The 26,126-nt window shown below is 37.6% G+C and overlaps 1 protein-coding gene across 5 annotated transcripts in view; it reads left to right on the forward strand.

Annotated features, from left to right (window-relative positions):
• Window positions 1-26,126, forward strand: part of LOC127422253 (phosphatidylinositol 4,5-bisphosphate 3-kinase catalytic subunit beta isoform-like) — a 118,976-nt gene that overhangs the window by 45,197 nt on the left and 47,653 nt on the right. For 4 of the 5 annotated variants that reach the window (XM_051665635.1, XM_051665631.1, XM_051665633.1 and 1 more), the window contains 5 exons: window positions 6,793-6,976; window positions 10,729-10,957; window positions 14,935-15,155; window positions 17,695-17,877; window positions 23,893-24,060. In XM_051665635.1, the coding sequence (XP_051521595.1) occupies window positions 6,827-6,976; window positions 10,729-10,957; window positions 14,935-15,155; window positions 17,695-17,877; window positions 23,893-24,060 (951 nt within the window). In that variant the 5' untranslated portion in view covers window positions 6,793-6,826. Of the gene's footprint in view, window positions 1-6,792; window positions 6,979-10,728; window positions 10,958-14,934; window positions 15,156-17,694; window positions 17,878-23,892; window positions 24,061-26,126 lie in introns of all 5 variants that reach the window. The other variant, XR_007894146.1, reaches the window with a different exon arrangement.

The following is a 26,126-nucleotide window of genomic DNA, read 5'->3' on the forward strand; positions in this document are numbered from 1 at the left end:
AAGTTATAATTCCATTTACAGTATATACTCCTAACCCTAACCTAAACTCTAAATACAAGCCTAAAGAGGGCCACACACCAGACATGTCTGGCGGACAACATGGCACATTCTAAAATTCGAACAATTGTTTTCTATGAATGTACGTACACTGCATACAGCTCCGAAGGCTGTTCAAACGTCTGCCGTGCCATGGAGCGCAACTTGAATATTTTCCATTAAATTCGACCTAAATCATTATCGATGGACATATATTATTTACTTTGTTCATTCTTTAAGAAGGGAAAAGCTTGGTGACTTTTGTGTGTACTGTCTGCCACGTAAACTGCATCAAGGTTCCCGGTGTTTGATACCTGTGCTGTGTCCTAGCCACGATGCGGTGCTTCTCGTCCGGTGTGCGACCGCCTTAACAGTACTGAGGCCAAAACAGCATTCTTTCACTTCTTTGCATATATAGTATCTGGCTTGCCAGAGATAAAGAGATGTGATGTCAAAGGCACTGCATGGTCAATTTTTCAGGGAATTAAGAATTGCCATATGGGGAATATAGCACAACCTTGAGAACCTTGTTGCTTAAATATACTTATAAAGTTCTTAAATGCAATTGTGCTAATTTTTTGCTTTAAAATACTTTGATATTAGTATGTGGTCAGATATTAGTGGATAATGGTTATTAATCCATAATGTGATAAACCACCTTTTTGGTTACTCTGCTCAGACACCTGTGTGAACAAGATTTAGAGACAAACTTAAAGCTGCGTGATTTCCTAAAGACAAATGATGGAAAAGGCCTGAATAGTACAGTATTTCTGATATGACATCATGTTTCAGGTATGCCAAGTTAAAACTAGTCTGAATGGTGAATCTCAAAATAGACAAGTCATGTGATGTTTCTGTAGTAAAGAACTTGGAGGATGCAGGATCATGGGCTTTACAATCCTTCCAAATGAGATTAATGAGCAGAACTGTGACCATAGATTCAGCATCACTATCCGGAAACTCTCTGTCTGGATTCAGTGGTGTGCAGGAATGTTGAGTCAGGGCTATTTGAGCGTGTTTGCCGCACATTTTGTCTTTGGTATTTATAGCTCTGATCCGCTTAATGTGTGTATTCATCAGTATTTTCGGATATGGGGGTGTGGGGATTTTGATGCAGTGTGTAAACACGGTCACCAGTTTTTTTTTTTTTTTTTTTAGTGTTTGTGGCTGAGTCATAAGGTCATTTATTAGTCATGATACTTTTGAAAGAGAGAGGTCACAAGCACACTGTTGTGCATATATGAGGTAGAGAGAACGTTCTGTTCTGTTGTTATCAAAAGATTAATCTGTGGCAAATATTACAGGCCTTACAGGTCTCTGTTTAATGACCTTACAGACCTTAGTTAGAGTAGCATCATATTTAAGAGGTAAGAGTAGCAATGCCTCATGCTGTTATTCAATTTGCCTATTGCTTATAGCCAGGCCAAGGCAGAATCTGCACGTGCAGAACTCCGCAGATTTCCCCAGAATTGGAATACCGATCACCCTATGTTAGGGCTGGGCGATATGGTGAAATAATTTTATCTCTATATTTTTCGGCCTATTGACTATATTCAATATATATCTTGATAATTACTGTATATGTATTTGCTCTGAAGTTATTTTTAATAGTTTTTCTTAAATCAGAGGAACCATCTTTTTATCAAAACAGCCACTGTAGCCAAGTAGATTGAATTCAAGGCATTGAATGAAAATTAATTTAATGTTTCCTCACAGTTTTCACTAAGGGAGAATGAGATGTAATCATTTTCATTTATATGTACATTTATATTTTATATACAATAATACATAGTAGCTTAATAAAAAGTATTATTTACCATCATATATTTTTATTTAAAAAAAAAAATTTTGTGAATGAACAAGGTGGAGCTTTTATTTTGACATCACTTTCACTTGGAGCTTTTATTTTGACATGGAAAGTGTTGTATGTCATTCTCAATGTTCCGCATCTGGTGAAATTATTTCATATACTCTTTTCCTGTTATTCTGTTCCACCTTTGTAGATTTGAATAATAACTTGTAGCAGTTACTAATGTTTGGAATTGCGAATGCTTAAAACCTGCAATACTTTATTTCACAATTCACCCATAAGCCCCATGCATACACAGAACAGTGCACCTTCTGATGCGCACACAGACATTCTTTCACTGCAGCCTTTTGCAGATTAATAATCACATATGACCATATCGCCATTTTGATGTAATTTTGATTAATTGTGCAGCCCTGAAGGATTGTGAAATTAGTCAACTGATGCTCTTTATGAAACTAAATTTGGCAAATTAAAATCAAATTAAAATCATTGCGATATTCATGATATTGCTGAAATTTTATATCGTCAGCAAAATCATCGCGGTTATATCGTTAATGTTCAATATATCGCCCAGCCCTTCCCTGTGTGTTTGTTTGTTAAATATTTTGGCAAATTTTATCATGCTTTCAACTACTGAAATGAGACGAGTACTCTCAGCTTTCTTTAATACATGTTTAAATCTTTTCTGCTAAATTCCACAGATTTTGCCCTAATACCTGCGCAGAATTTCAATAGGTTTTAGCCTATAGCTGTTTTTACACTGTATATCAAAGTTATTATAGATTTGATTATTTTTGGTATTTCTATTGTGTTTCTATTTGTCCTTTTACACTTTTAGTTTTTACTCTATGATTGCTATTTTTAGTTTAGTTTTTTTTTTTCAGTAAATTGTGTTTTTAATGGAGTTTTAGTGTTTTAGGGCTGCCAAAGTTAATTTGTTAATTGATATAATTTGAATAAATGAAATGTAAATCTTGTTACTTTTCTGTGGCATTTTCAAGTGCCATTTTCATGTTTATTAAAGGTGGGTTGTAAAAGTATCAAAAGTATCATTTTTATATTAGTTTGTTTTGGAGTTATAAAACTTTATTTTAGTTTAGTTAAATTTTTTACCTTTTAAATAGGAGGCACAACAACGCTGCTATAACGAGGGCCACCATCTTGATTGTGTTGGGTTGAATAGATAACATGACTGCATCACATGACAACCAATACATCATCGTTTTCTAATATCTCTGTTTTCCCTGTTTTCCCAGTTGATGAAGGCGTATTAATGGGAGAGTGTTTAGTGTTTAGAAAAGCTCAGTTTTTGCAGTCTAAAATGCCATCTCAGTGTGGATGGTAGTCCAAAATGTAGCGAAATTAATACCTTTTCATATGAAAGCGTATTAGTGTGGACATGGCCTTAGTTTACGGTTTAGTGTTTATCGCTGCCTCGAAGCTGCAGTGAAACACCTGGTTTACACCTGGTATTAATATGCATTTTGGGCAATCCATTTGAAACGGGACAATGCTAAAGACAAGTGTAAAGTGGGTCCAAAACTTTTTGAGATTTGTCCACTTCAGGCACAATTTGGAGGTGGTTGAATGTGGTTGAAAACTCATGTGACTGTACTGGGCTCGTAGTGTAAATGCTCATCCATTCCTCATCCACACCACTCATCTGTGGTTCAAAATGTAAATCTCCGGCATGAACCCACTTTAGACTTGCTGTATCCAATCAAATTTACACTTTCTAAAAGACAGCAATCTAGAAAGATAAACTGAAAATATTTCTGCATGGAAAAGGTAAAATAAGGAGAGAAGGATTTAACCTAATCAACAAAAAATCATCAGCAATAGAGTACAACAGTCCGGTAGTAAAAATCCCGTTCTTTTTTCCACATGAGAATTGATTTTTAACGATAACTTAAAAACCTTTTAAAACAGACCTACCAACAGTTCCGAGATCAACCAATCAGAGAATCGTGGTGAACAAAGGGCACCAAACAAGCTCTACAGTGACCGCCCACTCCCACGATGCACTGTGAATGATGCAATCGAGTCGCTCTCTCTACACTCTCAACTACTTTTATTCACCTATGAGCCTAAAAATTATGACCACTCACAGGTGAAGCAAATAACGTTGATCATCTTCTAACAAGGCCACATGTCAAGGTCTGGGTAGATAAGCAAACAATCAGTTCTCGTAGTCAACGTGTTGAATGCAGGAGTGCATGAAGGATTGAAATGGGCAGAAGACCTGAGCAACTTTGACAAGGGCCAAATTGATATGGCCAGATGACTGGATCAGAGCGTATCTGAAATGGCAAGGTTTGTGGGGTGCTTCCGGTCAGCAATGGTGAGTACTTACCGACAGTGGTCCGAGGAGGGACAAACCACAAACCCGCAACAAAGTATTGGGCGCCCAAGGCTCATCGATTCGCGAAGGCTATCCCGTCTAGTCCGAACCAACAGAAGGTCTACTGTGGCACAAGTCACAGAATATTTTAATGATGGTTACGGGAGGAATGTGTCACAACATACAATGTATCGCACCCTGATGCGTATGGGGCTGCGTAGCAGACCCTACAATGAGCACGCAAGCGTTTGAAATGGACATTGGAGCAGTGGAAGAATGTCGCCTGGTCCGATGAGTCCTGTTTTCTTTTACATCATGTGGACAATCGTGTACATTAGCGCCGTTTACCTGGGGAAGTGATGGTACCAGGATGCTCTGTGAGAAGACAACAATCCAGTGGAGGGAGTGTGAGTCTCTGGGCAATGTTCTGCTGGGAAACCATGCATTCATTCATGTGGACGTCAATGTGAAATGTGCCGCCTACCTAAACATCGTTGCAGACCAGGCACACCACTTCATGGCAGTGGTACTCCCTGATGCACTGGCCTCTTTCAGCAGGATAATACACCCTGCCACACTGCACACATTGTTCGAGAATGGTTTGAGGAACACGATGAAGAGTTCAAGGTGTTGCCCTAGCCTCCAAATTCCCCAGATCTCAATCCGTTTGAGCATCAATGGGATGTGTTGGACTATAACTACAACCTTTACCTGTTTGGCCAATTTTCAAATAAGTTTTTGCTTCAAATCAACGTTGTTTTTTTTTAATGTTGTGATTCACCTCGGATCTGGTTGGTTTGGTTCATGGCTGAGAACTCTTATGAAGGATTTTGTGATATCCCTATAGAAAAAATTTTATCTGAAAAATATCAACATGGCTGAAAAAGAGGGAGAGCACTGTTTAATGAGCACCCTGATACAAAATAATTGGGGTTTAGTGTCACTGCTTGGGTAAGCAAGCAACCACCTACAGCATCTTAGGAACCACGTAAGAACGCCCTGGCAACCACTCTCTACAGCCTACCATTGTGGAATACCATGAACAATTAGTCCTGCCCCCAAACTCACACCATTGGTTGAGCCAGAAGTTTGTGACTCTGATCGCAATTACTGCCTTAACCTTTATGAACCATTATTTTGCTGTTCATTCTAGACCTTCTGTACAAACTGATAACAGTGTCTAGTCTTTTGTAATTGCCAAAGTCACTTGCTTGGACACTGCCTCTTTAAGAACAGTGGAAAAATTTCAGATAACTCACTGGCTATTCCTCACAGCAGTAGTTCATAAAGCCCTCGCTTAAAGCTGAAGTCTGTTGTTTTTTGCAATGTTAAAGAATAAAGCCCTTCATTGGTTTATTTCACCCAAAAGTGTAATGCTGTGGCTTCCTAGATAAGAATGCATGGAGGGTAAAAGTGAAACCTTGCCTTACTGTAGCTCTTAACAAATGGTGCCATCAGCAGAGAGAGGTCAGAGGTTTGAACTATCAGTGATATTGAGCTGTGGTGGAGGATGGGTTTCCTGAAGCACTTCACAGCACAGGGTCATTAGAAGCTCTAGACATGAGCTGTAATGGATGTGGCGCACTGTGGCCCCTCTAAGAGCAGATAAAGTGCACTTAAAGCTACATTGACACAACGTCTAACTCTTTCCTGTTGATGCGGGTTAGTGTGTCTCTCATTAAACAATAGTGTGTTTGTGTGTGCTAATCAGTGTTCACTAAATGAAAACCCACATCCTCTGTCCCCCAAAGTGGGTATATTTGTTTGTCTTACTTCTCTCAGTTGTGTGAGAGAGTGTGGAAGTGAACTGGCTAACCACATCCCCCACCTTTTGTCTCTTTCCGAGTGTCTGAAAGGTTGACATTGTGTGACTCAAGTCTCTGTACATGTCTGGTCCCTCTTTGATGATGTCATCCGCATGAGGATTTGAGTTAGTGAGATGAGAGCACAGAGATTTATTAAGCGTCAGGAGGTTCAGTGACTCGTTGTGCTCTTCGTGGGAAATACCGGCTCTCAAAATAAGCTCACCAAGTGTATGTTTGTGAAGGTGGAGAAAGGAATGTATGCCTTAAAATAGACACACAAAGCATGCCCCCTATTGGTGAAATTTTGCCTCTTAGATATTATTTATTTATTTGTTATAAACGTACAGAAATAGAAATTAAAATTTTCACCCTTACTAAAAAGTACAAAAAGCCTCACTTTAATGCTAAATAAAGCACCCAAAAATGTCATACAATTAAACTGAATGGTTCAAAACCATATATTAGATGGAGAGGCTGACCATTTCCCAATTTTTCACCTGTTGGCAAATGGAAGGAGGTCATTACTCCACTGAGAGCTGATTTGGTGTAAGAATCATCTCCAGTAATAGGTGTATTTGAGCAAAGAAGCTGAGGAGGTAAAAATAATAGTCTAGCATTAGTAAACTTACTTATGCTTTGAAATAAGACCGGAAGAAGAAAGTGAACAGTGTGGTTGCTCTTCCTCTTATGTCATGTTATTATTGTATTTTTGTTTACTATCATTTACCCCCCTCTTGTTTTTAAAATTTTATACTACTTGAATAATTGAAACAAACTATTTGTGTTTTGGTTGCATCAAGGTTCCCATGGTTTGGCTTCAGCACATTCTCTGCTATGCCTCCCGCCAAGACAGATCAGCTAGACTTGTGGGTGGAGTCAGGGCTGGATGGAGACGACCAGGTTATGGTGGACTTCCTGTTGCCCACTGGAGTCTACATCCAGATGGAGGTTCCTCGAGAGAGCACCATTCAACACATCAAACAGGTGCATGTGTTATGTACAAACAGACAGTCATCATTGTTTTATTATATACATGCATGTAGATACAGACAAATTATATAGAACAATAAAAATCCCTCACGAGGCTGAAACTTCTCTGTCTTGTCTGCACTTGACCCCAGTCTGCCAAGAGACAGATTATGTGAGCTCCGCCGTCTTCACTGTCATTGGTAGTCGCTCGTGAATGTCGCTCATCATTTGCATAAAGTTGATGTTTTCTCAACTTTGTCGTGCTGCTTGTTGGCGATCTCTGTCTCCAACGGTCGTGGCAGCTCTTATCGTCTGAAGTCGCTATGCTCTCATTGAAAATGAATGGGATCGTGTTGCTGGTGGTATGAAAGGGGCATTAGACAACCCACAGTCTGGAAAACACTTTCTCAGACTAATAGGCGCTAATCTTATTGGCTTGTTTGATGCAGCTTCATAGAGTAAAAGCACACAGCACTTTGTTATTAGTCCAGTATGTTCTGGATTGATACACGCTTTCGAGTATGAGATACTCAGTTTGAAAAATGTAATAATATCACCTGATAGTTATTTAATTAGGATGACATTCCCTTATACAAATATTAGCCATGATTTTACTACATTTAACTATAGTTTTACCATGGTGTTTGTAGAAAAAACCTTACCACAAAATGAACCATGGTTACTACAAAATTGCTAAATTAAATTATATAGTAAAACCATGGTTAATTTTCATAAAGTTTACAAAATAGGTTGACAACATTTGAGCATAAATGTATACTTAATATATGCTAATTAAACTAGAAAACACCGTATTTTATATAAATGAATCAAAATATAGAAATAAACAGCAGTAATTAAATAAGTTTGGTTTGGTTGAGGCTTCACTAAAAAAAAAAAAAGTCCCTTTAAGGGCTCAAGTAAATCAGTGAATAATTTTTTGTGAACTAGTTCATTTACATGAACCGTCTGGAAGAACCGACTCATTAAAATGAATCGGAGTTCCCAACGCTTAATAAAAGAGAATCGTTCATTTACATGAACTGTCTGAAAGAAACAATTCAATGATTTGGTTTTCCCACCGCTACGAGAGAAAGGATTTGATTACTCCCTCGGCTCCAATTACTGCATTTTCAATACAATGTGACAAATGTAGCGTTTTGTGACGCTGCAGCACTACTCTTTGGAAAATGTAGATTGTTGCAGGATAAGCTACACTATTGGGAAAATATCTGAGCTATTGTCACACAACTGAAAAATGTTGTATAGTTAGTAGCGTTGCTACTTTTAGTTAATGACTTCACAGCACTGCTTTGTATAAAGTAAATTGATTATCTACGAGCATAACTTGATATTCTGCTTTGTTGTCTAAGTTATGTTCGTGAAATAGTCTGTACTCTGTACTTAGAGACTCTTAACATTTTCGGTTAATTTCCCATGTGTTGTACAGTGGCAAGAAAAAAGTATGTGAACCCTTTAGAATTAACTGCACTGATGTATAAATTTGTCTTAAAATCTGGTTTGATCTTCATCTAAGTTACAATAATGAACGAACACAATCTGTTTTAACTAATAACACACAAATTATTGTATTGTTCTTGTAAATATTGAATACATCATTCAAACTTTCAGAGTGTAGGTTGGAAAAAGTATGTGAACCCCTAGGCTAATGACATCAACAAAAGCTAATTAGAGTCAGGAGTTGGCAAACCTGGCATCTAATTAATGAAACTAGATTGGAGGTGTGGGTGAGAGCTACTTTGACTTATAAAAAGCACTCAAACATTTTGAGTTCGCTATTCACAAGAAGCATCTGCTGAGGTGGACCATGGCTTGCAAAAAAAGAGATCTCAGAAGACCTACGATGTAGATATGTAACAAACATATAACAAATAACAAACATAAAATGGCTAAAAAGAAATAATAATAAACTTTTATTTAGCACTATATTTACTCAATTTCACACAAAACTAAAAAATAATATTGTATTTTAAATGGTTGATAGCAGTTCAGATTTCTGTTTAGTCATCAAATTTAAGTAATTTATTTGCACATGAAGAAATTCATATATTAAGAAGGAAATAACAGTACACACAGTAGTCCAGCAACCATGGATGGCATGTCCATGTTAGCAATCGCATTTACTCAAAAAATATCTAATCAAGTCAATTGTACATACAGTGCATAGTGAATATGACATTTACTTACAGCACACGAGAAGCGCTTTTACCTTGGGCTGCCTATTTTCAGACGGTATATATGATATTAGTTTTATTGATATTTGCCTTTTTCTCATTAGACAAGACAGTAAAAAGTTACAGGGAACTGTTTCAGGAGAGAGAGGGAGAATGAAATAGGCGAACACTTTAAGATTGAGCTCGAACGCGTCTGCCGCAGCTTATATGCGAACCGTTTAAATGACACTGTGTTGCACACGAGACTATTATTGTAGTAACACGATGGCACGTAACAACAAAACGAACCGTGACTGGTCGTTTACATGTCTCAGTCGCTTCACATGCAAGCAGGTGATTTTCGGGGCCCTCAAGAAAAACAATCGGCCAAAATTGAACATTTATCAGCCAATGCCGATAATTAAAAAAAGTCAGAATAACGGCCGATTTATTGTCCTTGGCGATATATCGGTTGACCACTAGTAAAAAGGGCACTGCACACCAACATGAAAACATCATCCCAACGGTGAAGTACAGTGGAGGGAGAATCATGATTTGGGGCTGGTTTGCAGCTTCGTCGCTTGGACTGCTTGCCATCATCGAGAGAGAAATGTAATTCCCATGTTTATCAAGATATCCTACAGGATGATATCAGGGTGGCTGTGTGTCACCTGAAGCTCAGTAGAAGTTGGATGATGCAACAGGACAATGACCCTAAACATCGAAGTAACTCCACTACAGAATGACTTCAAAGAAAGAAAATTCATCTTTTGGAGTGTCCCAGTCAGAGCTCAGACCTTAACCCAATAGAGAAGCTGTGGAAAGACCTCAAGAGAGCTGTTCACACCAGACATCCTAAGAATATGGCTGAGCTGAAACAGTTCTGTAAGGAAGAATGATCCAAAATTCCTTCTGAACCGGAAACATTTGGTTTAGGTTATTGTTGCCAAAGGAGGAATGACCAGTTATTAAATCCAAGGGTTCACTTACTTTTTCCACAGCATTGTGAATGTTTAATGGGATTTGTTCAATAAAGACATGAAAGATTATAATTGTGTGTCTGTTGTTAGCTTAAGCACATTGTGTTTTGTCTATACTTTGTTGAAGACGAGATCACATTTTATGACCAATTAATGCAGAACGCCAGCTAATTCAGAGTGCTCTATTATGGTACATTATATCAGATAAGCCCACCCCTAAATGGCACTTAGTAACAATATGAACTGTGATTTATCACTTGACATCTCAGTCAGGAGGCTCTTCCTTTTTAAGTAGGCGGTTCTTGGCCAGTTTAAGCTGCAAACTCCTGATCTTTTGCCTTAGTCAACCACCCAGAACACCCTAGCAACCAAATAGCAACACCCAGGCAACCACCCAGAGCACCTCAATTGTGCACAGGCATGCATGACTTTTTTTCTTCAGAAAATGCAAGAATCTAGTTTAGCAATTACAAGCCGGAAATGCAAAGGCACTTGAATAGTTTGTATTTAGTTTTGAAAAATAACATGCAGATCTTTTGTGATTGAATCACACATCACTTTTGGTTATAACATTCACTCTATTGTTTTAGTGACATGTTTTTGTGTTTGCGAGCAGCTGTTATGGAAGGAGGCACAGACATACCCTTTCTACTCGCTCCTGGGGGAGATGGAGAGTCACATGTTCGAGTGTGTGAACCAGGCAGCAGTGCACGAGGAGTTGGAGGACGAGACCAGGCGACTGTGTGACGTGCGGCCGTTCCTGCCAGTCCTCAAACTGATCACACGCAACTGTGGACGTGCAGAACGCCTGCTGGATTCTAAGATCGGAGTACTTATCGGGAAAGGTGACACAAATGTACACACACACATGTATGCATACTTGGAGCCAGACTTTTGACTATTCCCATAAAGTCTGGTGTACTTTACAGCTCAGACACCATGTGACTGACATAAAGCAAAAAGCATCAGTTGAAAATCTGAAATTAATGATACTATAATAACAGACCCGCGTGCAATGAGGCTGTATCTCATTCAAATAATGTGTAACAATGTCCAAGATAAGATAAATATAAAATGTGTGTAGAATTTGTGATCAGAATTTCTGTCAATCCAGAAGTAGGAAGTGCATTTATTTCACAGACAACTCAGAAAGCAAAACATGCAGTTGGATATCTAGTTTACTTGTTACTAAGTGCCCCAAACATAACTCTTTCTTTAAAGTATCAAAGCATCAAAAGAATCCCTGATAAGCTCTTATTGTAGTGCCCCGATGTCTTGTAAACCTTACCATGTTTCTCAGTAGACTGATACAAACCCATGTTCTCTGACTCCTCAAAGTTACATTGCAGTCAGGAAATCAGATTTTTGTGTGCAATATGCACCTGTTAATGCACTAATTAAAAAAAAAAAAAAAAAAAAAAAAATCCATTCTTTCACTACTTTCTCTCAATTTACTGTCTACTTTAATTTCTACTTTCTAGCTTGTTCTCCCCTGAGAAATTTCGGAACATTTGTATCGCAGCGCTTCTCATATTATTGCCTCCTTAGAATGTAAAAGTAGTTCTGGATAAAACTGTCTGCTAAATGAATAAAACAAAAACATAATTAATGCATCAGATGGACTTTGAACTGTTTGTAGACATGCCGTCTAAGACCAGGAAGGTGTAGCCTAGTGGTTAAATAACTGGGCTGTTAACCAGAACCAGGTTACTTTAGGGGGTCTGAACCTGTGTCAGCCTAATAATTAATTAGTAAATAGATTTGAATTTTTCTGAAGGAAATAGCAGTGCTTTTTTTTTTTTTTAAATGTCTTTTGGTCTTTTGAAGAAAGCGACTGACCAACAAGTTATGAGATTTGGGTCATGTTTCCAGAGCCGCTGCTGCTGCTGAACAATCCGGCATGTTGGTGGCGCTAACCAAACCGTTCATGCAGCTGCCGATGAGTTTACACATTCATGAAAAATGACATACTTCAAACAAAATTCAGTTTATGAACCCTACTTAGTGCAGACATAAACCTGGTCTTTTTATGCAACATGTTGCAACTCCGGAACAGGTGTTCCTTACAGTGCTCTTTCGCTTGTCACATATAAGAAATACTGAAATCAATGTAAATATGCAATAATTAATGTAAAAGCTGTTAAAACCTGTTTTCTTTGTAAATTAAACACATTATTATACTATGCATGTTTTTAGTTCATGTACATTATTTCTTATCACCGTACCTTGTTTTATTCTGGCATAACCCCTTAAACTCTGGTGCATTTATGGGCTGCCGCCTGCAAATTTTCATGCTTAAATTTAAAAGCTCACCATTCACACATACTTTAATTTTTAAGCATAAACTTATTTCACAATATGTGTCATTTTCATTCATTCCAGTTAGTTTTACTGTGACTAAAAGGGCAGATACACTCACTGAGCACTTTATTAGGAACACCTGTACACCTATTTATTCATCTAATCAGCCAATCATGTGGCAGCAGTGCAGTGCATAAAATCATGCAGATACGGGTCAGGAGCTTCAGTTAATGTTCACATCAACCATCAGAATGGGGAAACAAATCTGATCTCAATGATTTCGACCGTTGCATGATTGTTGGTGCCAGACGGGCAGGTTTGAGTATTTCTGTAACTGCTGATCTCCTGGGATTTTCACACACAACAGTCTTTAGAATTTACTCAGAATGGTGCTAAAAACAAAAAAACATCCAGTGAGTGGCTGTTCTGTGGATGGAAACGCCTTGTTGTTGAGAGAGGTCTACATAGATTGGCCAGACTGGTTCGAGCTGACAGGAAGTCTACGGTAACTCAGATAACCGCTCTGTACAATTATAGTGAGCAGAATAGCATCTCAGAATGCACAACACATCGAACCTTGAGGCGGGACGGGCTGCAACAGCAGAAGACCACGTCGGGCACTTTATTAGGACCATAGAGTTCTTAATAAAGCGCTCAGTGAGTATAATTTTAGTCACTTAAAATAATCTTTTAGAAGATAATGTCCAAAATGACAAAAATATGTCAAACTGTAACTGACCAAACTTTAATTATATTTTTAAACATTTAGAAAAAATGTATAAACATTTTCTTAATTTAAATTTGTATCAAACGTATGAAACAAAGGCTACACACAAAGGGAGGGTAGAGTCACATGGGGTAACCTCCTCATGGTTGCTATAATGTGGTTCGCTCTCGGTGGGGCGCGTGGTGAGTTGTGCTTGGATGTCACGGAGAATAGCATGAAGCCTCCACACGCGCTACGTCTCCGCGGTAACACGCTCAACAAGCCACGTGGTAAGATGCACGGGTTGACGGTCTCAGATGCGGAGGCAACTTAGATTCATCCTCCGCCACCCGGATTGAGGTGAGTCATTATACCATCACGAGGACTTGGAGCGCATTGGGAATTGGGCATTCCAAATTGGGGAGAAAAAAGGGGAAAAAAATAAATAAATCATACAATTAAAACTACAAATCTCCCTCCACTGCCCCTCCCCGAGAACCCTCAAGAAAGGCTAAATAGTTGCCCTAATTTCTCAGCTTTACAGAGCTGAGAAATTCTTCATTTGTGTTCAGCAGAAGACAGAAAGTCATACACATTTGGGATGGCATGAGTATGAGTAAATGATCAGAGAATTTTCATTTTTGGGTGAACTATCCCTTTTAATAAAATCGTTTAATTATCGTCATGATGCGTCTTTTTCGTCTCGTATTTGTTAACGAGCTAAAAAAAACCCTGCGTAAATTAATGTTTTTGTCTGCGATTTCGTGGACAAGATTAACACTAAGAACAGTGCAGCCTATAGTGCAGGGGTGATATTGATTTTAATTTTATTTGTTTCAGCCAAGTTTGTTTGTGTATATAAACACAACTTGTCTGTCGGATTTGGTCTGAATAGGCTTTATTCTCACTTTTGCACATCCTAAAGCAAGTGCATACAGCCTAAAGAATGTATGAACATTCATATGTGTATCTATTAAATGTTTCATGTCCCTGACATCTTATCATTTTCTGATGATGTCAGGCACAGCACAATACACATTCACAGGCACTGACACACACTGATGAGATCTAGGCAGAGGATCAGATGAATATTTAATGCATTTTGTGTCATCATGTGTGTTATCAGGAAAGTCATTTGAAACCTGTTCCCTGTTCCCCAGAGCTCAATATTGCAGCAAAACACAATAACGTCATTTTAACAAACATGCATATATTAACGTAGCACAAATTGTTTTCCTCTCTAATTTTAAAGGTGAAGGGTGTGTTGTGTTTTCTGTGTTCAAATACAGTTTAATGTGTAGAGAAAATTTTAATTCCCCTAAAAAGTGTAAACGCTATGACTCTGTGGCACATTCAAAGCATTGTTTTGTTTGTGTCTGGGGCCTGATACATTGGCTCAACAAATGGCATTGATTTGGGGCGGGGCTACTCTATCTGTGTGATCAATGGCAGATGGGGGGAAGTGTTCAGGAAATCAGTTTGAAAGCAGTTATTGTTTTTGCTATTCCATTAGGTGCGACTAGTGGTGCAGAAATTACACACTTCTCCTTTAAAAATTGATTACTGGAAAATACCACAAAGTGTTTTGGGGTGCCAAATATGTCCTTTAAAGTAGAAATTCACAAAATCACAGAATATCACTGAAGTGTAAAAAACATAATATCTGTGACAGAAAGAGCAGTTCCCACTGTTGAGTTCATGTCTGGTTGTAAGTGAATTCAGGTCTAATTACTTATAGCATAAACTTTGTGTGTGCTGAGGATATTGTGATATAGGATAGAGTGCAAAATCATAGTGTTATTTTACATTGCACAGGTCTACACGAGCTGGACGCCCTGCAAGAACAGGAAGTGAAGGACTTTCGGTCCAAAATGAAGCGAATCAGTGAAGAGAAAATGCAGCGCATGCAGATGATGTCATGGGGGGAGTGGCTTCGGAGCTTTTACGCCCCGCAGGTGGAGGCAGGGTCACTGGAGAATTTGATTGACAAGCATGAGGGCGGGATCAAAATCACTATGCACTATGACCAATCACAGGTATGTGAAGACAGAGTAAATATTGTGCAATGGACCCTTTTCACAGACCTGTTATGACGCATTTCCGCCTTCTTTAACGTAAATATAGCAAACTTTTTTATATTTCCAATATTTCATGTAAATTGATAACGTTGTTTTATATTATTGTTTATTGTTTTGTATTATATTACCCTGGAGTACGTTTTAAAAAATCAGTTACCACGGCTGCGATGAGGCTTCTAACACAGTAGCTGAGGGAGTGACAGAAAATTTGACCTGTTTTTTTCTCTTCTTACTGCTGTTATCCAGAGGTGTATATATTTTTTTTATGTTCTTTTGCAAAGTTGTGAAAGCGTAATCGTTGATTTATTTATTTTTTTTCTTTTGCTGGTGGAGCAAATGGGTAAGCAAAAATTAAATTTGCTGTGGTCCCCCATTCACTGCCATTCAAGTTTAGCTCTCATTCTATGATGACTTTCGCTTCGCAGCACGCGGACATGAGAAAAGGGTCCGGCATGTCCACTGAATTTATGGCATGTATGCATATACATGTAAACCTGTTAAAATGTGTCTAATTATCTCTGTCTGCAAAAAGTTTTATATATATTTTAATAATTAAAATAAAAGTTATTTAAGACAAAGTATAAAGTAAATATATTTATTATATTGTATTTCAATGTTTGTTTGTATTAATGATTAATCACAAACTGGGTAATTAGTCAAAATTGTTTATTGCTTCACAGCCCAAATATATATATATATATATATATATATATATATATATATATATATATATTAGGGCTGTGAAGCAATAACTTTTATTTTAAAAGTTTGGAATAATGTTCAGATTTTGCTGTTTCAGAAGGAAATTGGTACTTTAATTCACCAAAGTGGCATTCAACTGATCACAATGTATAGTCAGGACATTACTGATGTGAAAAACAGCACCATCACTATTTGAAAAAAGTCATATTTGATCAAATCTAGACAGGTCCCATTTCCAGCAGCCATCACACCAACACCTTATCCTTGAGTAATCATGACAAATTGCTAATTTGGTACTAGAAATTCACTTGCCATTATATCAAACACAGCCGAAAGCTATTTGGTTCATTATATGAAGCTTAACATTGTCTTTGTGTTTGTTTTTGAGTTGCCACAGTATGCAATAGACTGGCATGTCTTAAGGTCAATATTAGGTCAAAAATGGCAAAAAAGAAACAGCTTTCTCTAGAAACACATCAGTCAATCATTGTTTTGAGGAATGAAGGTTATACAATGCTTGAAATTGCCAAAAAAACTGAAGATTTCATACAAAGGAGTACACTACTGTCTTCAAAGACAAAGGACAACTGGCTCTAACAAGGACAGAAGGAGATGTGGAAGACCAGATGTACAACTAAACAAGAGGATAAGTACATCAGAGTCTCTAGTTTGAGAAATAGACACCTCACATGTCCTCAGCTGACAGCTTCATTGAATTCTACCCGCTCAACACCAGTTTCATGTACAACAGTAAAGAGAAGACTCAGGGGTGCAGGCCTTATGGGAAGAATTACAAAGAAAAAGCCACTTTTGAAACAGAAAAACAAAAAGAAAAGGTTAGAGTGGGCAAAGAAACACAGACATTGGACAACAGATAATTGGAAAAGAGTGTTCTGGATCTTAACCCCATTGAGCTTTTGTGGGATCAGCTAGACTGTAAGGTGCGTGAGAAGTACTCGACAAGACAGTCACATCTATGGTAAGTGCTACAGGAAGTGTGGGGTGAAATATCACCTGAGTATCTGGACAAACTGACAGCTAGAATGTCAAGGATCTGCAAAGCTGTCATTGCTGCATGTGGAGGATTTTTTGATGAGAACTCTTTGAAGTAGTTTAAGAAGTTCTGAACATTTTTTTAAAGTGTAATAGTAATTTTTCATGTTATTAATGTCCTGACTTACATTGTGATCAGTTGAATGCCACTTTGGTGAACAAAAGTACCAATTTCTTTCCATAAGAGCAAAATCTGTACATTATTCCAAACTTTTGGCTGCCAGTGTATATATACAGAGATATATTGTATATATTAAATGAAATACTTAAATACTTCACTAATTTAACTCTTATTTTACACAATATTTACTCAAAAATATTGTTAAACAGAAAGCGTGCTCTAATTATTGACAAAGCTGGCGGTTGATTTTGGAACTGAACATTGGCCAATCTGGCACAGTTATCAGCTGATGCAAACAATTTCAAAATGGCCAAATATCAACCAGAATACAGTATATTGTTCTGTCACTAACAGTGTAACTGAACAGAAGTGTCAACAATACTGAACACTGAACGTCTTACATACTCGAATTATATAGCGTCTTAGTAACTATCAATAACTACTGTCACTTGACATTAATATGTAATTTAATTTAAGTTCTAATTAATTTTATACATGATCGTTTGGGAATTAGGGTTGACACATGAGCTAAAACTTTTTATCTTCATAGTTGGAATAGAAAAAACAACTCCTCTCTCTTGCTCTCTCTCTCTCTCTCTCTTTCTCTCTCTCTCTCTGTAGGACACAGCCAGTCTGAAAGTGTCATTGCATTGTAGAGTGACTGAACTAATGGATCAGGCTCTCAAGAAATGGCAGACCACTCACAGCCCAGAGGAAGACATTGGCCCCCGGAGCGATTATGTGTTGCGTGTCAGCGGCATACTTGAGTTCCTGTTCGAAGATCTCCCTCTCAATCAGTACAAAGTAAGATACAATGCCAGAAAGGGCTTGCAAAGGTCAAACTGTGTTTCCCAACGTTCACTATTGTTAATTTAACAAAATACAAACTGTTTTTAGTGTATTGTGTCATAATGTGGTTAAGGAAGCTGAATTCAAAGTTTCATGGATTGCTGCGACTGTAAAAGAATTTCAACTGGTATTTGAACCATAAAGGAGTAGTTCACCCAAAAATGTAAATCGTCATTTTTACTCACAGTCGTGTTATTCCATACTTGTATGACTTTCTTTTTGTGTTCTTCTGGAACAAAGTGAAAGTCGATGAAGACTGGGGCTGTCAAGCTCCAACAAGGACAAAAAAAGTCAATATATAATTAATGAAAGAAAAAAAATCTAAGACTCAATAAAAACAACCTGATCTCATGACAAGTCGAAATAACAGTTTGAGTTGCCGCATACAAAAATGTACAACTTTTACTCCCAAAGAGAAAAATAAATGAACCACGAATTGTGTTATTTCGATTTTTCCTAAGTTTAACACCAAGAGCCACCCCACTGGTGTGCGTTCAGGTTTTCTGGTGTGTGTATTTGTAGCATCTTAAACTATTTGGTTTAGTTTAGACAATATTATAAAAATAAAATATGTACATTATTTAAATGTATTACATTTTTGTGGCAGAAGAGTTAAGCATTGATAAGACAATACAAAAAGTGGCTTTAGAATCCAATTTATCGTTTATTTGCATATTACTGAACATAAGCCATTCATTGGCCTACAGTTCACAGCAATCCATTTTGCAATTGAATTCGTCAGTCAGTCCGAGATTTATTATGAGGGCTTGTCTAAGGATCCATCAGTGTACGCCTGCGTCAGATGGACACTTTTGGAGCATCTCACTTTGGTTGCGTCACGTCATAAACATTACATTTTTAGGTTACTGTGTCAAGTTAAACGAAGTTTAATATTAGAAAAACACGTCTTGAGATTCCTAAGTTCAGATTTGCACTCCATCAAGCTGTGTTTTGAACACTAGAGCATGTCCTCATCTTGTGCTGCCTGCTGTCTGTAAGTGTGCTTTGTTCTCTGTACAGCTGCGTGTTGCCTATACAGCTGGAGTTTCACTTACTGCCCCCTGAAGAAAACAGGTGGTACTTCAAGATTGAATTGTTCAAGAATCTTCCTTATTACGGTCCGGGGACATGATTAATTGCATTAATTTTTTAACACGTAATTTTTATATTATTAATCGCACTGAATTAACGCCCTAGTTTAGACTAAATCTGACACCATTATTAATTTAATCTAACTCCAGTTGTATTAGACCTCGAATTTAGGTTGAGATTCCCTTTGTTATTGATCATTGTCTTTAGAATTTATCTGGACCTCAGACACTTGATTATCCTAGTTAATTCTATACTTCTAATTGCGGTCGTTCATTCGGAATCAGGTCACTGAGGGTCTCGTGCTGGCTGTTTACATGGATTCTACACCACAAACTCGTCAGTTTTGGGTCAGCCAGAGGTAAATGACTAATACTATTTAGAATGATTACTACTACGGTTTATCTATTTCTAAACAGTAGTTTTGCTTAGTTTTATAGATCTGGATACACATAATTAACATAAAATGATCACTAGACAGAGGTAAATGACTAATATTATTCGGATAAGGCCGACCAACATACCATTACCCAAATTGTAGTTTTGCTTAATTCTATAGTTTCCTATTACACTTAACTAGAGTAATATTAGCATTAATCAGAGGTCAAATCTAATACTATTTGAACTGGTCAATCAACATTATATTGTTCCAAATAGTACTTTCTATGAGCCTTTACAGTCTATTACACTAAAAGGGGTCATGACATGATGAATCAAATTTTCCATGATCGTTTAACATATATACAAGGTTATTGTACTATAAAAACATACTGTAAGTTTCAGAACTCAAAACTTTCTCCTCACTGCAAAAACAGCAATTTTTGGAACCATTCTGCCAAAATGACTCGTTCTCTACTTCCTCCACATTGTGATGTCACAATGTTGTAGACATTTGCATCTGACTGCCTCAACAACACATCAGTGGCTATACATTTGATCATTTCTGTAACCCCACCCAGTAGCGGTGAGTAGTGAGATGGCATGGAGAGAGCAAGTCAGTTAAGAGTAGAGAGCCGGGGGCCTGGGTAGCTCAGCGAGTATTGATGCTGACTACCACCCTTGGAGTCACGAGTTTGAATCCAGGGCATGCTGAGTGACTCCAGCCAGGTCTCTTAAGCAACCAAATTGGCCCGGTTGCTAGGGAGGGTAGAGTCACATGGGGTAACCTCCTCTTGGTCGCTATAATATGGTTCTCGCTCTCGGTGGGGTGCGTGGTGTGTTGTGCGTATGCTGCGGAGAATAGCGAGGGCCTCCACACACGCTACGTCTCCGTGGTAATGCGCTCAACAAGCCGTGTGATAAGATGCGCGGATTGACTGTCTCAGACGCGGAGGCAACTGAGATTCGTCCTCCACCATCTGGATTGATGCGAGTCACTACACCACCACGAGGACTTAGAGCGCATTGGAATTTGGGCATTCCAAATTGGGGAGAAAAGGGGAGAAAAAAAAAAAAAGAGCCAATCATAACAGTGGGCATGCACTGTCAAGTCTTAAAGGAGAAGGAGCACTAAAACCGAGCGTTACTGACAGGGGTTCAGAATGAGGGTGGAAAATTCAACTTTGTGTGCAAAAAACTTTTCTAATATTATAAGTGAACCTTAGCAAACATATTCAAATAATAAAAAAGGCATGTCATGACCCCTTTAACTAAAGCCAAATGGTTAGTCAGAAAGTTAAGATCCCAGCTGACGTGCTTCATGCTCCATCAAACTCTGGGCCTTAGTATGTACTAACCCTGATCACAGATTTCTGGTAATGTGAATTTAATGTCATCTACTAAAGCCAATAATTTCAGAATAAGTCAAAATAGAATCAAGTTTAACTATTTATTAGTCAGATAAACATGTATTATGCCAGAATGTAGAGTCCCCGGTGTATTTGTAAACAGTAACTTCATTTATAGTCTTAATCTGTTTAAACATTCTGTCAATGTAAGTCTGTGGGATTTTAAGGATTTGTGATTGCTTAGAAAAGACATAGCAGACTGTGGCAAATTAGGTTCTCAGTGTAGAAAAGAGGAAGCAGGGACTGGGTGAACAATCCACGTCAGACATTTGATGAACACTGTTCAGTGTATAACAAAACAGAAGCATGTACTGCTTTTAAACATAAAGACACACACACACACACACACACACAGACAGACTTCGTGCATCTCTATCTCTCTTGAACTGCAGCTCTGGCTCCACCTTATTCCTCTCCCAGCTGATTGTGATCATTCTCCCCCAGCTGTCCCTCATCGCTCGGCCCATAGTCTAACAATTTTATCCAATATCTTGCTACCTCTAATTCGTATGTATTGATATTTTGGTACATAAAGTGTAATATATGTGACCAATTTTAGTGGAGTGTGTGTGTGTGTGTGGAAAACATTAATTTAGGATTTTATACTTGCAGATACCGTGTTTTGCCGATTAGCAGTGTTAAAGCCTTGTTGAATGTGTGCACCAGCCTGTTTAAGTAAAAGAATCTGTGATACATGTGGATTTGTTCTTGTATGGACATTCGGTAATCATTTTATTTGTTCAGGACTGAAAAAAGGTCTTAAAAGTCATACATTTGATTTTAAAATTCTGCAGCAACCTCGTATGCATCAAATTACCGCAATTAGCTTCAGTGCAGTTCATAAACATGCAGAAAATTCTGAGAATGAGATCACATTGCAACAACAAGAATTCTGCCAGTGGAATGTTTAGATCTGAGTGGTGAATCATGTTCAGAGATCGAAACCAAAAAAGTGTGTGTGTTTGTTTTATATCATGTGTATTTTTAATTAACACAGCAGTTCAGTTTGGTAAGAGCCAGAAACCAGTCAGGTGAGTGATCGGCAACAGTCCATTAAACACACGTTTGTTGTGTAGGGATGGGCGATTCCACTTATTTTCTTTTCGATCTGATATAAGTACTTTTAGGTCAATATCGCCGATACCGATTCCTCTACTAAATTGAATTTTTACGAATTCTTTGGATAAAATTAGTAGCTTGAACCATGGTTAATTGTATCAAAACCTTGCTTTCTGCCAAAAAGAAAAGAAAAAAAAAACATGGTTAATACAATATTACTACAGTTAATCCATATTTTCATATTTGTATCATTTATTAACGAGGATTACAGATCATTATCAATGTTTTAACAACTCTGAATTTAAATAAACCTGTTAAAATGGTCACACAAGCCCATTCTAATAAATGCCACGTCTAGGTGTGTCATTACAGTGTGAATAAAACAGATGCTGTTTTTCTGTCATTACCTCAGGAAAGCACTGCTCCCTCTTTGAACGAGCGCTATGACTGAAAGGGTGAGCACTGTCTGACTGCTAGTATATTTTAGCATTTCTGCGCGCCAAGATGAGCGGAAGAAAAAATTGTTCCGGTGCCATGCAAGAATTCGCTCATATAATTACATTTACATTTAGGCCTGCCACGATTATTAAATAATCATCTGATCGTGATTGTTTGAGATAACTGCGATTATTGTGCACTTTCAAATTGTATTTGTTATATGATTCCAAGTTAAATATAAAAGGGGGGTGCTATATCGTGAAAAAAGTTTACGCTTAAAACATTAAAGTCTCCGTATACATAAGTCAGGCATATGATGTATCATTTGAAAGCTTAGAATCTGAGCTTTTCACATAAAGCTAATTCTTCTGCATTTATGTTACTTAAAATAACAAAATAAGGCCTCAAAACATTCGCGTTGAAAATTAGCATCCCCTAGATGTGATGGGGTAGAAATATTTACATGAAAATAAAAGTCCTTCACATAGCGCACAAATGGTCAAGTCATATATCAAATGAAAGCTCTCATTCTCAGAATGTGACTGTATGGGTAATACTACAGTTCGAAAGATTATCAAAAGAATCACAAAGTAAAATATGATTTCTGTAATCATCAAATACATATGTCTCTTTTATGCTACGATAACTGCTGCTGTAAGCCCCAAGTAGCCAAAAATCATGCAAAACAAATCATCAGAAAATATGTTTGACTATTAATTATAATATGTTATATATTGTCGCAAAGGGGAGGATCTCAGCTTTCTAATGACACCTAGATTGAGCTTCTAGTCTACTCAGAGGCTAAGATATTCAATGAAACAATGAGGGTGGTGCTTGAACTGAAAATTAGACTGAATGTCTGTGGATGAGCACATCTGTGAGGACTAAAATGCGTTAGAGCGCCACCTACATTTCACATCTGTATATTGTGATGGAATGTGATAGAGAAAATGTGTAGTGCTTACTGCCAAAAATTGTGTGCCCAAAAATGAACCAGAGTTTAAGGGGTTAAGGTGTATGAAACACACATACACCTTAAGAAATATGACAGTTATTGGATGATTAATATGGTCATAGCCATGAAAGCCCCAAAACAGACAATTAATTGCCATAATCGCAATTGTTCGACAATTAAGCGTCAGTCAAGTTTCATAATCGTGACAGCCCTATTTACATTTATGCATTTGGTAGACACTTTTATCAAGGTAAATATTTATCTGTAGCGATAGCTATATGTGTCCCCATGGTATCTGCTGTACCAGCTGAGCTCCAGTCACTACCAAAATCATTACATCATTATTGAAGGATTGGTTCAAAATTGTATGGTATTACTATATTGGAAATTGTTACATGGAAATATTATGGTATTTTTGGAGTACATTGGAGGTCCATGTAAATACCATGGTACATGAATGTGTTATTCAGTACCATGTTATATAGCAAAAGTACCATGGTATTACCATCTGATTGAATCACTATACCATGGTACCGATTCATTGCTTTGCAGTAATGTGGAACACTGTGGACACTGTATCTGTAAACTAAAATGTAGCACTGATGTATACATGTTTGTGTGTGTGTGTGTGTGTGTGTGTAGTACATTAGGACTTGTTTGTTGGCCAATGAGATCCCTCACTTGACAATGGTCCACTGCAGGATCATGAAAGCCATGTTTGAGAAGGAAATCTGCACCATCGGATCAGTGCTGGCACGAAAGATGTCGAACCCTCCTCTACCGCTACCCCCGAAGAAGAGAGGCCCAATGGTAAGTACACTGTGTGTGCTTATGTCCTGCACTTTAAATTATTAAAGGTGAGCCGTATAATTTCTGTGCCACTGGCAGCATCAAAAGAAGAGTGTCAGTTTGCTTAAAGGAATATTCCGGGTTTAATACAGGTTAAGCTTAATAGACTGCATTTTTGGCATAATGTTGATTACCACAAAAATGATTGTGACTCGTCCCTCCCTTTCTTTAAAAAAAGCAAAACTCGTGGTTACAGTGAGGCACTTACAATGGAAGTGAATGGGGCCAATTTTTGAGGGTTTAAAGGGAGAAATGTGAAGCTTCTAATTTTATAAAAGCCCATACATCAAGTCTTCTGAGATGTAAAGTTGTTTAAATCGTCATTTTTACGGTTGTTTTTGGGTCTTAGGGGTTACAGCATTGTGTCGTCATGATGACAAATTGTAATATTGGATATAACTTTTCACAGAAAAGGTTAGAAAGCGATTTTATCACACTAAAATCATGTTAACACGCATATTGTTTATGTCTTATGGCTATAATTTTGAAACATTGAGTATTTTAACGTTTACGGATTGGCTCCATTCACTTCCATTGTAAGTGCTTCACTGTAACCCAGAATTTTGCTTCTTTTTTTATATAGAAGACAAGGAACAAGTCAAAATAATTTTTTGTGGTAATCAATTATTATGCCACAAGCAAACATAGCCTCTTCTGGTCTTTGTTGGGAGTACATTTATCCCATCACGTGTCATTAGAAATGCCAGTCATCTGTACACAAGCACGTGCACATGTCAGACAGAAGAGGAAACATTAAAACTCTGCTCTTCTTGTTATGCAGCTTCTTCACAATATTATGATACTTTCTAGGATGTTGTATTGGTGGGTATTAAGACTTAAAGGTGCACTCACTAACTTTTGTCTTTGTGTCATCTTGGACTTACACTGACACCTAGTGGCTTGGATGCAGCATCATTTAAAATCAATAGTTTTCAGTTTCAGCCATTGTAGAAAGTTAGTATTCACAGTCAGCCATGATTACTTTAATGAGTGAGTGAAAGTGTCCAATAACAGGACAGTTACTGAGATTAAGTGAGTAGTATTCGGCTGGTCATGTGATTCTAACATGGCAGCCCCCATGTGCGGACCCTCTCCATGTAGAATAAAACAGCTTTTATAATGTCACTGATATGACTGGAGTCATGATTTCCTACATATATTGCAAAATTACAATTCATTTTTTTTTTTATTTTATTTTATTTTTTTTTGCTTAATCTGTTTAGTGAACTTTTACAATATAAACAGGATAAAGAAAGGAGAAGCTCTCCCCCCCCAAAAAACAAGATCCCCTAACTCAGTACACATGCTTAGAGCGTAAGACAGAGTATAAGAAACATGCACAAGATATATGTTGTATCATCTGAATTAAAAATTAATAAGTAGTGTAGAGCCCAAATGAAAATGGAATATACAGTATACGTGCATACACACACTGACATACAAAACCATACAAATACATGTATACACATACATAGGCATAGACGCATGCATGCACATACAGTATGTGCACACATACCTACACAGAATGAAACTTACTCAAACCACAGTCATGATGACACATAAATGTTTAGGATGAGATGGAGGTAACTATAGAATTAGTACTAATATATTCTGAAAAAAGGTAATAAATGGGTCCCAGATCTCAAAAAATATACCAGTGTTGCCCTTTATAGTATACATAATCTTTTCCAAATTAATGAATCTCATTACATCTCATAGCCAGACAGAGGGGAATTCTGTTTGCATAGCAGGAGTATGCGTTTTCTAGCTAATAATGTAGAGAAAGCAAATGCGTTTGTAATGCGACCAGGCAAGCCAATGACATTTGGAGGAAGTCCGAAAAGTGCAACCAGAGGGCAAAGTTCAATCTGCTTCTTTGTAACTAATGAGAAACAATTAAAGATTGATAGCCAAAAAGAAGCTATGGATGGGCATAGCCAAAACATATGCATTAAGTCTGCAAGGGCCTGATGGCAACAATCACACAAAGGACCAACGCTAAGCTTGATACTTGCCAACTTTAGTCC

Source organism: Myxocyprinus asiaticus, chromosome 31 (assembly GCF_019703515.2).
Source record: "Myxocyprinus asiaticus isolate MX2 ecotype Aquarium Trade chromosome 31, UBuf_Myxa_2, whole genome shotgun sequence".
NCBI classification, from domain to species: Eukaryota; Metazoa; Chordata; class Actinopteri; order Cypriniformes; family Catostomidae; genus Myxocyprinus; species Myxocyprinus asiaticus.